The sequence below is a fragment of the Phodopus roborovskii genome, unplaced genomic scaffold (assembly GCF_943737965.1).
Source record: "Phodopus roborovskii unplaced genomic scaffold, PHOROB, whole genome shotgun sequence".
Taxonomy (NCBI): domain Eukaryota; kingdom Metazoa; phylum Chordata; class Mammalia; order Rodentia; family Cricetidae; genus Phodopus; species Phodopus roborovskii.
This window is the reverse complement of record NW_026126540.1, coordinates 26,143,727-26,157,014: the sequence shown is the minus strand read 5'-3', so window position 1 is coordinate 26,157,014 and position 13,288 is coordinate 26,143,727. Positions and strand designations below refer to the sequence as shown.

Sequence of the window (13,288 nt, the reverse complement as noted above, 5' to 3'; positions counted from 1 at the left end):
TTCAAAAGCTGAAATAATTTAATGCCTGAGGCCTACTTTTTCTTTAGTTAAATTGGGCTTTAAGGAGTTAAAGAGATGGCTCAGCAGTTAAGAACACTGGCTCCTCTTATAGAGGACCTGGGTTCAAGTCTCAGCACCCAGATGGTAGCTCACAACCAATGGTGACTACAGTTGCAGGGGATCTGATGCCCTCCTCTGGCCTCTGTGGGCACCAGGTGGTACATAGATACACATGTAGGTAAAGTACTCATGTACATGAAACAAACAAAGGTAAATATTTTAAAAATTGAGATGTGATTTATTGTAAGTATACCATGAATTTTAACTATTTTTATGAGCTTTATTAAAACTATTATGCCACATGGTTCACCAATTTAAGGTATATAACTCTGTGTGTGTGTGTGTGTGTGTGTGTGTGCGCGCGCGCGCGTGTGTGTATTCAGAGTTACATGGTCATCACTGAACCAATTTTAGATCTTTTTGCTCACTTCATAAATCACTCACTCCTCATACTCCCCCCCTCCCCATCTCTCCAACCATGTGTTCATCATGGAATGAATCGTGGACCTCTGAGTTGTTTCTGTTCTTTGGCAGTTGTAAATAATGCTGCTATGAAGTTTTATAAGTTTATGTGCACTTAGGCTTCCTTTTTACTTGGTTGTGAAATACCTGGGAATGGAATTGTCCGAGTATTCTTATTCTCAAAGAGAACTGAGAAGCTAGGGTCATAGCTTTGTTATTAGAGTGCTCAGCTAGCATGCATGAAGTCCCTGGGTTCAATTGCTGGTACCACATAAACCCTGGCATGCTCACCCAGCACTAGGAAGGTAGAAGCAGGCAGATTAGAAGTTCATCCTTGGCTACGTAGTGAGCTTGAAGCCAGCCCACGATGCACACAAAAGATGAGTGCTCTGTGGTCACTGATGTTTACTCCAACAGGATGAATTCTAAAATGATGAAAGACCTGTCTCCGTGACACCAGGGTTGGGAGGAAACTCTTGGGTGGAGGGATCTTTCAAGTTTGTGGACTGTTTCTTCTAGTCCCTGCCCCTGCCCCAGACTCATGCTGTCTGAGTTTCTCCTCACACCATTCCCCCTACCCCTTTTATTGCTGGCTTCAACTTTTCAGTGAGGTCTCCAAGCCTGCCAGGAATTCAGGGAGAGCCTGGCTTTCTTGCCTGGCTTGGGAGGAGACAGTGTGAGAGAGGAAGGTTACTTAATCATTAGGCATGTGGCACTAACATTGCCCATATTTCTCTGGGGTGGAGGGAGGTATGCACTGGATGGTTTCGGTTCCAGGGCCTGTGCTCAGATCGGGTGGGACGAGCTTCCCCGCCTGTTGGCAATTATGGCATGTGCCTCTTTGGGTCACGGTGCAGTCTTGTGAAACACCTGTTACTTAGGGGTGGGCAGGCTTAGTTGGGGTAATGAATGTGCACCAGGAAGACTGTTGGCCCAGATTTAAGCCCTGGCAGCAGAGGCAGGAAGAGAGGAGAATACGGGGTGGGGAGAATAGGGTGGAGATGATAAATGAAAGAGTATGAGAGCAGGAAAACCAAATCTCAAGGCAAGGTGTCCGAGACTAGAGAAGCTTCACCCTTTGGTGGCTTTTGGACTGGGGAGTTCCCCTTCTGTTCTGAGGCATGTGTCCTGGAGGGAGACTAAGTCAGCAGCAGGCAGCTGTCCTTCGGAGCTGGGGTACGGGGGCTCACTCCCATCAGTGTACATGCGCTCAGTGCCAGGTACCAGTGGAGGGCTCCAGATTATGAGAAATGGTGCCCAATCTAGGTGTTGCTCCAACTCTCATTTTATTTCCCCGGTCAGGGCGAGTCCTGTTGTGATGCTTGTCCCATCTCTGCTATGGGTAGGCTGCCAGATGGAAGATAAACTCCCCTCCTGTTCTGTTGGTTTATCTGTGAGGAGGAGGGAAGGGAGGGGGTCTGTCTCCTGGAGGGCCAGGCACACCAAGCCTACACACCCGGGGAACCCGGAGCCTTCCCTGAGAGTGTGGGTACCCAAGCATCCTGTCCTCTTCTGTGACTTCATGAGCTTCCCTCACGGTGGTTTCTCAGGAGCCCCTGTTAGGAGAAGGCAGCATTCACAGTTTCTGAGTGGACATAAGCTGGACAAGTCACAGGTAGGGCTGGCAGTGACTAAGATGGTCGCTGCAGCAGCTGCTTGTGACACTATATATGCTTGCAGGAGTTGGATGCAAGGTGAAGGTGACTTAGAGGTTTTTGGCTCAGAGACCATTTCTATTTACCTTCCCTTTTTGACCCAGACATTTTACCCTGGACCTCTCCCAGTATTAGTGGCTCCTTGGACGCCTGCAGAGTGGGTTCTAGGGAAACTGGCTGTTCCCATGGATCGTTTCCCACTCAGTAAGCCTGTGCTGTGAGAACCCCTGGGGCCCCCCTGTTTATCTCCTATCACCTTTTTCTGAGCCTCTTGATCTGTTAAGCCCTTAGCTATGTGTTTACCCCCTCCCTGCTTTGAGGAGTGAGTCATGTCTCTGGTTTGTTTGAACAGGGCTCAGAGGCTGTTATAATTGGAGGTAGCTGGGCTTCTCCACAGAGTGTTTATGAGGTTAGAGGCCTGCTCACCTTGTGATTAGTAAGTACTGCTCTGTTTCCCCTGGAGAAGACTCCACTTCCCCTGTAGCCTCGCAGAGGCCCCAGCAGGGACACTTTGGGGGTGCTTCTAAAGGTTTTTTCTGCCTGAGCACAGCCCTGAGGTCACTGCAGTTCTAGAGGACAACTCTTCTCACCAAGCAGAGAGGAACCATAGGTTTTCCAACCTTGGCACTGTTTTGCAGTTGTGGGGTGAGGTCTGTGGCTTTGTGGCATCCTCAGAGAGCCCTGGACTTTTCTCCAGGGCCATTTAGACAGTCTATGAGGTGCCCTCCTCCCTTGAGCTGCTTGGGTACGGTGCTGCTCCCATACTTTTGAGATTATGGGCCACTGATACTTTCACACTGTCCTTGCACATTACTCTGCCCCACACTGAGCAGGGTGGGTGTGATCACCCACTCTACAGACTGTAATCAGGGTCCAGGGAGCAAGCGCTTGCAGGATGGGTGGATGTCAGATGGAAAACACACGCTCCATTTCTGACTAGCCTCAGTACCTTTCTTCCTGTCTCTTCACTGTAATTTTTACTATAGAAGTGTTAGGCAACGTTCCATTGGAAACTTTAAAATACCACAGAAGGGGCTGGGGAGATGGCTCAGTCAGTAAAGTACTTGCTGGGCACGCTGAAGGCCTGGGTTCTGTCCCAAGAACACATGTGTATAAAAACCAGGCTTGGTGGTGGGTTGTTGAAATCCTAGTGCTGGAAGGAGGGTCCCTACACTTCAATGGTCAGCAGTCTAGCCTACTCTGTGAGCTCCAGGCCAAGGACAGATTCTGTCTAGAAAGAACAAAGTAGGTGGCTACTGAGGAATGACACCTGAGGTTGACTTTTGGCCTCCATATATATGTGTGTACACATGGGCATGCTCACCTACACAAACATACACAGATGCACACATGTAAACACAGGACCAGGGAAATACATGGAACAAAAGGCCTTTCACACCCCTCCCCTACTCTCCCTTCCCTTGCCCCACTTTGCTATTCTTCCTTGCTTTCCAGGGTCTCCCAGTCCAGGTTAACCTCAAACTTGTATGTAGCCAGGATGACCTTGAACATTTGGTCTACCTCCGTGTGTGTGTGTGTGTGTGTGTGTGTGTGTGTGTGTGTGTGTGTGTGTTCAGTGCTTTTCTTGTGTGTTTACTACAAATGCCTCTTGGTTAGAAACCCAGACTGGAGTCACAGGTCTTAGGTTCAAATCCTGGCTCTGTCTCTGATTAGTTGCATGGCAAAACTCTTAACTTCTAAACCTGGTTTCAGAATTGAAACATTGATGCCTGCTGTATGATGTTGTTAGGATTAAATGTGTGAGCACTTGTAAAGTCCTTGGAACAGAGCCCAATAGGGTCCCACACATAGTAATTGCTGTGTGTAGGAGTTGGCAATTACTGTGTATTCGTGTATTTGACAAATGAAAAGCCATGTTTTGTAAATTAGTATCTAGTTTTCTCTTTTTCCCTTCCTTCCTTCCTTCCTTCCTTCCTTCCTTCCTTCCTTCCTTCCTTCCTTTTTTTATTTAAGAGCCCAAGCTCCCTTCATCTCACTGTGTAGCCTAGACAGGCAGACATGGTGCTAGAAAGGTTCTATATCTTGATTTGCAGGCAGCAGAATAACCATACCAGGTATAGCTTGAGCGTATGGGACCTCAAAGCTCACCCCTACAGCGACACACTTCCTCCAACAAGACCACACCTACTCCAATAAGGCCACACCTCCTAATAGTGCCACTCCCCACTCCCTGTGGGCCAGGCATTAAAACACATGCGTCTGGGGGTCATACATATTCAGACCACCACAGGATCACAAGTGTGAACCACTTTGTGGTTTAGCATTTTCTAAAATTTTATTATGTATGTGGGTGTTTTGCCTGTGTATATAGACTGTAAGACTGTGCACCAATACGTAGAAAAGGGCATCCAATGCTCTGGAAGGGAGTTATAGACATTGTGAGCCACCTCTCTAGCACTCCCTCTCACTATGTAGCCAGGCTGACCCTGACCCCTCTGCTTCTCAGGATTGCAGATGTGCCCACCCCAGCTGAGCATCCTTTATGTATCTATGGACCATTTGTATTTCTTCTTAGGATTGCCTTTCTTGGCTGTTGCTGGTCTTTCTTATGATATTCCTCAGCCGTTCTCTGCTGGCTTTGTTCAGTGTTCCTAGGTGCACACCTTTGATCCCAGCACTCGGGTAGCAGAGACAGGTGGAGCTCTGAGTTTGAGGCCAGCCTGGCTTATGAGTGAGTTCCAGGACAGGCAGGGCTATACAGAAAAACTCTGTTGTAGGGCAGGCAGAGGTTGGGGTCTGTGTTTCTCATAAGGAAGGGAATCAGGAAGATCCCTGGCTGGATCACCTGAATCCGTTCAATGTGTCTTCAGAGTAGCTACTCCATTCCTGTCACTGCTAAATAAACTGTCCATGTGTTCAATGGCCTTTGAGAGAAGAGGAGTGAAATATATGTATGTATATGTATATAATGACCTAACATGGTCTTCCCCAACTTTTTAATTGTATTGTATTTTATGTGCATTGCTGTTTTGTCTGCGTGTGTGTCTGTGTGAGGGTGTTGGATCCCCTGGAACTGGAGTTACAGCTGTGAGCTGCCATGTGAATGCTGGGAATTTAATTGTGTCCTCTGGAAGTACAGCCAGTGCTCTTAACCACAGAGCCATCTTTCCACCCCCTCTTCCCTGTCTTCCATGCGCCCGCCTGCCACTGAGTGAGAGTGATCGTACTGCCTGCTGCCTGGTAGGTTGCTGGCTGATCTTGTAGCTGCAATGAGTTCATGAGCCCAAAGGCTTGTCATATCCCGAAGACTGCATTTCCCAGCATCCCTCCCAGTCCTCTGCTCACATTCAGCTGCCTCTTCCACTGTTGTACTTATTTATTTTTGTTTTTGCAACAAGTTCTTGCTCTGCAGCTTTGGATGGCCTCCTGAGTGCAGGGATTAACGCTGTTGCCCGGTCTAGAGATGGCCCTGTAGTTAGTGGCACTGGTTGCTCTTCTGGAGGAAGTGGGTTTGATTCTTAACATCCACATAGCAGCTCACCACCCTCTGTAAAATTACAGTTCCAGAGAATCTGACGCCCTCTTCTGGCATCCTTGGGCTCCATATGCATATGATACACTCATGTATATGCAGGCAAAACACTGCATGACCTTGAACATTAAATAAAAAATAAAAGCCATTAAAAATTTAGGCAAGGCAGTGGTGGTACATGTCTTTGATCCTAGCACTTGGGAGGCAGAAGCAGGAGAATCTCTGAGTTTGAGGCCAGCCAGGTCTACAGAGTGAGTGTCAGAGATACAAAGAGAAAAAAATTAAAGGCATGTGCCATCACACCCAGCCTATTGATTTAATTTTATTTTTAAAGACAGGGACTCTTGTAGCCCAGGTTGGCCTTAGTGTGTAGTTGTGGATAACCTTGAACTTTGGATCTTCCTCTGTTTCTACCTCCCAAATGCTGGGATTACAGTTGTGCACCTTTATACCTGGGCCTTGTGCATGGTAGGCAAGCATTCTACCAGTTGAGTTACATCCCTAACCTTCAAGTTGAGCCTTGAAGGCTGAGTAGGACTTCTCTAAGGAGATGGGGATGGGAGGGGTAGGGATGGAGTATAGTTACAACTGTTCCAAATGCTATTCCTCTTCTGCAAGGAGATGGAAAAGTGATCCAGGTACTGTTACGAATCATTTTCTTCTATCAAATGAAAGATTTTCTTTAAGGTTTACTTATTTTGTACCATATGTATGTTTTGATTTTGTGTGTGTAAGTTTTTGCATTTGCCACAGTGTGTGTGTGTGTGTGTGTGTGTGTGTGTGTCAGAGAGAGAGGGAAAGAGAGAGAGGGAAAGAGAGAGAGAATAAATGACAGCCTACATAGGGGTTTGTTTGAATAAATTAATTTACTCATTAAATAGAGCATTAGTGAGCATTAAAAGCAGTTTGGGCTGAGGCAACAGGATTACAAGTTCAAAGACAAGATGGACCACCAAATGAGATCCTGTCTTAGAAAACAGATGATTGAGGGGCTGGAGAGATGGCTCAGGGGTTAAGAGCACTGACTGCTCTTCCAGAAGACCCAGGTTCAATTCTCAGCCCTAGAATGGCAGCTCACAACTGTCTGTAACTCCAAGATCTGACACCCTCACACAGACAGACATGCAGGCAAAACACCAACTTATAAAAATAAGTATAAAAATAATTTAAAAATAGCTGTTAGAATTCCCTATACCTATTAACTCAGTTTCAAATTCCAGTACACTGTATTACAGGATGTTGACATGGAAACCAAGGGACTGAACTTTCCCCTTCACCACGTTGTGTTATGTTGGAGTCATACCTGCTCATTTTCCCTGCCTTTCCATTAGCTCCCAGCGATCCTCAATCTGTTCTTTCTTTCTTTTTCTTTTTTTCATTTACTTTGTGCTGAATTTATTCCCAGGCTGTAAGTTTTTGTTATTTGTGTTTCTTCTAGGAAGTCTTTTTTCTTTTATTCAGCCTCCTCTTCTGGCTTAAACAGTTTGTTCCTTTTCAGTGAAGGGTCATCTCCGTGTGGCAGGGCAAGCTCATGTATGGGTTGCTATGATCGTGAGTTCTGAGGGTGGGTGCTTTGCTCACCTGGATGTGCCTAATGGGTGCACAATCCACAGCCAAACCCTTACATTGAGCATTGCTCTACATTGTTAAGCATGTGAAACAAAAATTCAGCAGTGCTTTAACTACCAACCCTGTCCAGTCCCACTGTTTGACCTGGGCATATCTACTGACTCCGCCATTATACTGACAGAGTGGCACGAATTGCCCCTTTAAAGTGATGTCTTTCAGATGTCATGTTTTCCCATGCAAACCCTGGATAGCCTGGGCAGATTCATGAGTGTTCTTAAAACGAATTCAAAGATTTAAACCTCTTGAACTGCATGATTGTGTAGGTTTCTGGGTCAAGAGAATAGTGAACTATTTTCACAGGTTGCCCACAGGAAGAGGGAGACTGTTTCTTTACTTGTTCATTCAAGAATATTACATAAATGGAGTTGTAGCTGTCTACCTTTTTTATTGTTTTGTTCCTAATCATAATTTTCTGGAGATTGCTAGTACAAATATAAGTACTTGTCTCCTTTTATTTCTGAGTAATGTTCTAAAATAATAGATTTACAAGTTTAACAGTTCACAGGACTGGAGAAATGATGACTCAACAGTTAGATAGAGCACTGGCTGCTCTTCCAGAGGACCTGGATTTGATTCCCGGCACCCACACTTTGCCTCACAATCACCTGTAACTCCAGTTCTAGGGGATCCAACAACCTCTGCTGGCCTCCTTTGTCATCGGGCATGCATGTGGCATGCAGATGTAGGGGCAGGCAGAACACCATATACATAAAATATTTTTTTAATAAACAAAAAATCCCACCAAATCCCACCAACTTTAACAATTTGCCTATTGGAGGGAAGCTTTCGGGGAGTGGGGTGATGCTGGGGATTAGTTGCAAGGCCTTATGCATGCCAGACAAGATCTTCATACTGAGCCATAACTATTAAGGATTTCTCTCCTTGTTGTTATTTTGAGACATGGTAGCCTAGGCTGGCCTTGAACTTGAGATTTTGTGTGAGTCTGTGCACGTAAGTACGGAGAGCATCTTGCCAGAGTGGTTTCCTTGTCTCCACCATGTGGGTCCAGGGGATTGAACTCAGGCCTTCAGGCTTAGCAGCAAGCACTTTTACCCCTGAGCCATTTCACTGACCCTGTTCCAATTTTAATATATGTACTGTCAAAATGAGCACTATTACAGTAATTCTGATAGACAGGTAGTGCTATTCAGTGTGATTTTAATGTGCATGTGCTTAAATTTAATTTTAATGATGTTGGATATATTTATATGTGCTTATTTGTCACCTGTATCCCTTCATCATTAGTAAAATGCCTCTTCATGGTTTCATCCAGGATGTAATGAAATGTTAGGGAATAGATTATATTTGTGAAAGATGTGGCCAGTATTTCTGTGCCTGTCATGTTGTTCATGTTGTGTGTCGGCCCCCCACACATGCACATGTTTCTGTCTGGCTGGTACTGGGCCATACTAGCTTCATCTAGTGAACGGTCATCTGTTGTCTGGGTGAGACTGTATAGAGTTGGCACTGCTTCTCCAGTCCATGAGCTGATCAGTGGAGAATTGCACCTGGAGAGCTGCAGACTCACGTTACACATTTTGGTTTGAGTGACTTGTAGTGATGGATGTTCTTTTTCTCAGTTTTAGGAATTGGTTCATTAAATGATCAAATTTATATTCAAAGTTGTTCATAGTATTACTTTATTCTTTTGATAGCTATGGGGGTTTTAGAAATAGCTGCTTCATTATCTTTTGGTGGTGGTGGGGTCTTTTGAAACAAGATTTTACTGTGTAGCCCAGGCTGGAACTTGGGATCTTCCCGGGTCTACTTCTCAGGTGCTAGGATTACAGAGTCCTCCACCCTGCCAGGTTTCATGAAATGTCAAAAACTGACCTTGGACTTTATCCGTCCTTGGTAGGCATTCTACCAAGTGCCAAGTGCATCTCCAGCACGTAAGTCCCATGGTTTTGTTGTTGTGTTGAGCTTTTTCAAGATAAAGTTTCTCTGTGTAAGGCCTGGCTGTCAGGGAATGAACTCTGTAGATCATGTTGTCCTCAAACTCTGCCTCCCAAGTGTTAGGACTAAAGACATGCATCACCACGCCTAGCTTAATCAAGACAGTTTCTCATTGAGCCTTCTTTCCCAGGTGATTGTAGATTGTGTCAAACTGACTATTAAAACCAGCATCACAGTTTTACAATCTGCTCTCCTCCTTACTGACTGCTAAGATTAATGTGTACCTAACAATTGTCTCAATTTTCTTGAGTAAGATTGGTGGTGCGTGCCTCTAATCCCATCACAAAAACAGGTAGATCTCTGTTCGTTCAAGGCCAGCTTGGTCTGCATAGCAAGTTTTAGGCAACATAGTGAGAACTAACTTGTCTCAAAAAGATGTGTGCTACCATACCTGCCATACTATTTTTTTTAAAGGACAGATAAAAGTCTATGTATATTTGAGATATGGATATAGTGTGGAATGATGCAATCCAGCTAACCAGCATAGGCACAGGTGAGAACCTGGGGTAAGGATGCTGGAGAGGTGGCTCATCATTTACTGGCTGCTCTTACAGAGGACCTGGGTTTGGTTCCCAGCACCTCCACGGAAACTTACAACTGTCTGTAACTCCAGTTCCAGGTGATTTGATGTTCTCTTCTGGCCTCCAAGGGCACTGCACACAAATGATGCACACAAAATAAAAATATCATCTTTAAACAAATGAACTTCTGAGGGTGGAGTAAAGTGCTTGCCATGCAACCCTGAGGACCGAGTTTGACTCTTGGTGGTCACACGTGGCTATCTGTAATCGCTGCTGCTAGAGGCAGAGACAGGAGGATCTGGGGGTGCTTTACTGGCTTTCCAACCTGGCCAAATTGGTGAGACCCAGGTTCAGTGAGTTAGCTTTATCTCAAGAAATGAGGTGGTATAGGCCTCTGTGAATTCAAGGACAGTCTGCTCTAAATAGTGAGTTTCAGGACAGCTAGAGCTCACAGTGAGACCTTGCCAGGGTCTGGGAGAGGGTGAGGAAAATACCTGATGTTAACCATTTTGTTTCTTTGTTTGCTGTTTGCTTGCTTTGTTTTTCGTATAAGTCTCATTTATACACTCCCAGCTGGCTAGTCTCAAATTGATGGGCCTCAGCCTAAGTGTGTGTGTTTGTGTGTGTGTCCATTCCCAACTTGGAATTCAGGATCTTATTGTTGGGTTCCAGAGGATATCCTAGGCTTCAAAAACTATCAGGCTGGTTGTCAGGAGTAGAAATTCTGGCATCAAGAGCTGAGTGCATTCATGTATACCTGTAATCTCAGCATGGGGGAAGAGAGGACAGGAAAATCAGCAGTTCAAGGCTATCCTGGGCAACATGAGATCCAGACTGCAAACGAACAAGAATTCTGGCTTAGAGATGACAGCCTGGGGATAATTTCTTTGTTCTCTGGGGAAAGAGAATTGATAGCCTGTGCTCTTGTGATCTGGGAATCTTTTACGGTAGGTCCCTGGGGCCACATGGAACTACATGCTTGTATAGTCAATATCAGGTGTAGTGGCCTGTCAGAGACATGCCAGTATCCAAGCCAAGAGCATTTCTTTGGACTTGTCTGTGACTTGGTGATAGACAAGGCCTGCCAGAGAGTATACATTAGCTGGTTGTTCTTGAAGGCGGTAAAGGTGAGGGGTCACTGTCCCTGTTGTTGTCATTATTAGGGCAGCGTGGACATTCTCAGGCTGACCCTCCAGAGTGAGCTGACAGGAGATGAACTTGAGCACATAGCTCAGAAGGTATCATGGTGTCTTTTGGGGCAAGGCCTCCTCTCAGCCAGTTCTTCCTTGCTACTGACCCCAGTGTTGCCTGGAGCCTCGTCTGTTGCTGCAAACCTGGGAGCATCTCCTTTCAGGCCCACCAGCTAGCTCAGCCCAGTGCTTTGGGAAGTGGGAGACCCCACTAAAATGAAAGCTAAATTAGTTTTCTACTAACCTTCTCTGCCCTGTGTCCTTGTTGCTGTATGGCTGCTCTTGGGTGCGGGCAAAGAAATGAGATTGAAGCTCCGCGTTGGGCTCTGTGTGGGTCGAGGGCAGGAGGTCCTGGTTGCTGTGTGCTTTCTGAGTCACTTCTCTTGGTCTCTCCGGCAGGCGGGCAGGAAGACTTACGCCATGGTGTCTGATCGCTTCTCTGGTCATTCTCTGGCTTCAGAACTGGTGGAGTCCCATGATGGACATGAAGAGATCATTAAGGTGAGTTTAGTCCACTTTTCCTTTTTCTTTCTGCCCCCACCCTCACCCCTGCCCAGCAGGTACACCGAGAGAGCTGCCAATTGACAGCTTATACACCCACTGGGGAGATGAAGGAGATGCTAGCTCCTGGTGATCTCCTGCAGGGTCCTAACACCCAGAGTCCAGCCTGCAGTGAACAACTTTGGCCCAGCCTGGCCCAAGCATGGGCATGAACAGGTTTCCTTCTTTTTAAAAAAAAATAACTTTAGAAGAAGCTGGAGAGTTGACTCAGTGGTTTAAGAGTGCTTACTGCTCTTGTAGAGACCCGAGTTAGGTTCCCAGCACCCGTGTCAAGTGGCTCAAAACTGCCTGTAACTCCAGCACCAGGGAATCTGATGCCCTCTTCTGGTCTCCCCAGGCAACTGCATTCATGTGCAGTCTCCTGAAGCATTCACTTATATTGTTCTATTATTAATAAAAACTCTAGAAGAGGGGAAGAAGGGACCAGTGACCCTCTCTCTCTCTCTCTCTCTCTCTCCCCTTCCCTGATCCAAAAGGACCCACGTGAATCTTTCTTTTTCCTTTTCCTTTTCCTTTTCTTTTTTTTTTTTTTAAGATTTATTTATTTATTATGTATACAGTGCTCTGCCTACAAGCCAGAAGAGGGCACCAGATCTCATTACAGATGGTTGTGAGCTGCCATGTGGGTGCTGGGAATTGAACCAGGGACCTCTGGAAGAGCAGCCAGTGCTCTTAATTGCTGAGCCATCTCTCCAGCCCTTCTTTACATTTCTTTATGAATTTTATCCTCAGTTTACCAGTTTCTGCAAAGAAGCCAGCTAGAGTTTCAGTAGGAATATGTTGAATCTGTTGGTCAGTTTGGGAGGGATTGCTGTCTGAGTCTTCCTGTAAAGAAAGAAAGATGGAGTAAACCACAAAGTTAACTTTTAAAGGTTTTCTTTACTATCTTTATAGTAAATTTCAAAATAGAAAACTTGAATTTATTTTGCTATTTAAAAATATTTATTTTAAATGTATTTGTTTTATTCTATGTGCATGAGCATTTTGCTCACATTTATGCCTGTACATGATGTGGGTACCTGATGCCCACATAGATCAGAAGAGGCATCGGGATCCCCTAGAACTAGAGCTACAGATGGTTTGTGTTGCCATGCTGAGAATCAAACCTGAGTCCTCTGCAAGAGCAAGGATTATCAGTCATTGATCTATCTCTCCAGACCTTTATTTTGCTATTGTTTGAGATAAATAAGGCCTTACATTATGGGGCAGGCTAGCTTGGAAGTTGTTATATAACTCTCTTCCTGCCTCTGCTTCCTAAGTGCTGGGTTTAAAGTCATGCCACTATATCCATCTTTGGAATATATATGTTTTTCTTTTTTGGTTTTTTGAGACAGGGTTTCTTTGACTGCCCTGAAGCTCACTTTGTATACTACTCTGATTTCAAACTCACAGAGATCCACCTGACTCTGCCTCCTGAGTGCTGGGATTAAAGGCATGTGCCAGAATGCCTGGCTTAGGATCTATTGTTGTTATTGTTGTTGTTGTTATTATTATTATTATTATTATTAATTTCCTTAAAATAATGGAGTTTTATTTTTTATTTATTATTTGGGAATCTTACATCATGCACCCTGATTGTGCTCACCTCCCAGTCTTCCCATGTGCCCCCTTCCCCTGTAACTCCCCCCAAACAAGTCCATTTTTGTTGTCCATATATTCACTGGGCATGTTCAAATCCTAATGTCCAGCCCCTGAGGGAGAATGAATCTTCTCTACCTACATCTGTGCCAGAAGCCATGACTGAGTAGAGCTGAGCAGTGC

The 13,288-nt window shown here is 45.3% G+C and overlaps 1 protein-coding gene across 2 annotated transcripts in view; it reads left to right on the top strand.

Moving 5' to 3' along the window:
• Nucleotides 1–13,288, top strand: part of Tuft1 (tuftelin 1) — a 41,896-nt gene that overhangs the window by 6,400 nt on the left and 22,208 nt on the right. Inside the window, exons 2-3 of one of the 2 annotated variants that reach the window (XM_051198790.1) lie at nt 10,940–11,014; nt 11,366–11,467. In XM_051198790.1, coding sequence (XP_051054747.1) covers nt 10,940–11,014; nt 11,366–11,467 — 177 coding nt within the window. The remainder of the gene's footprint in view (nt 1–10,939; nt 11,015–11,365; nt 11,468–13,288) is intronic. The other variant, XM_051198791.1, reaches the window with a different exon arrangement.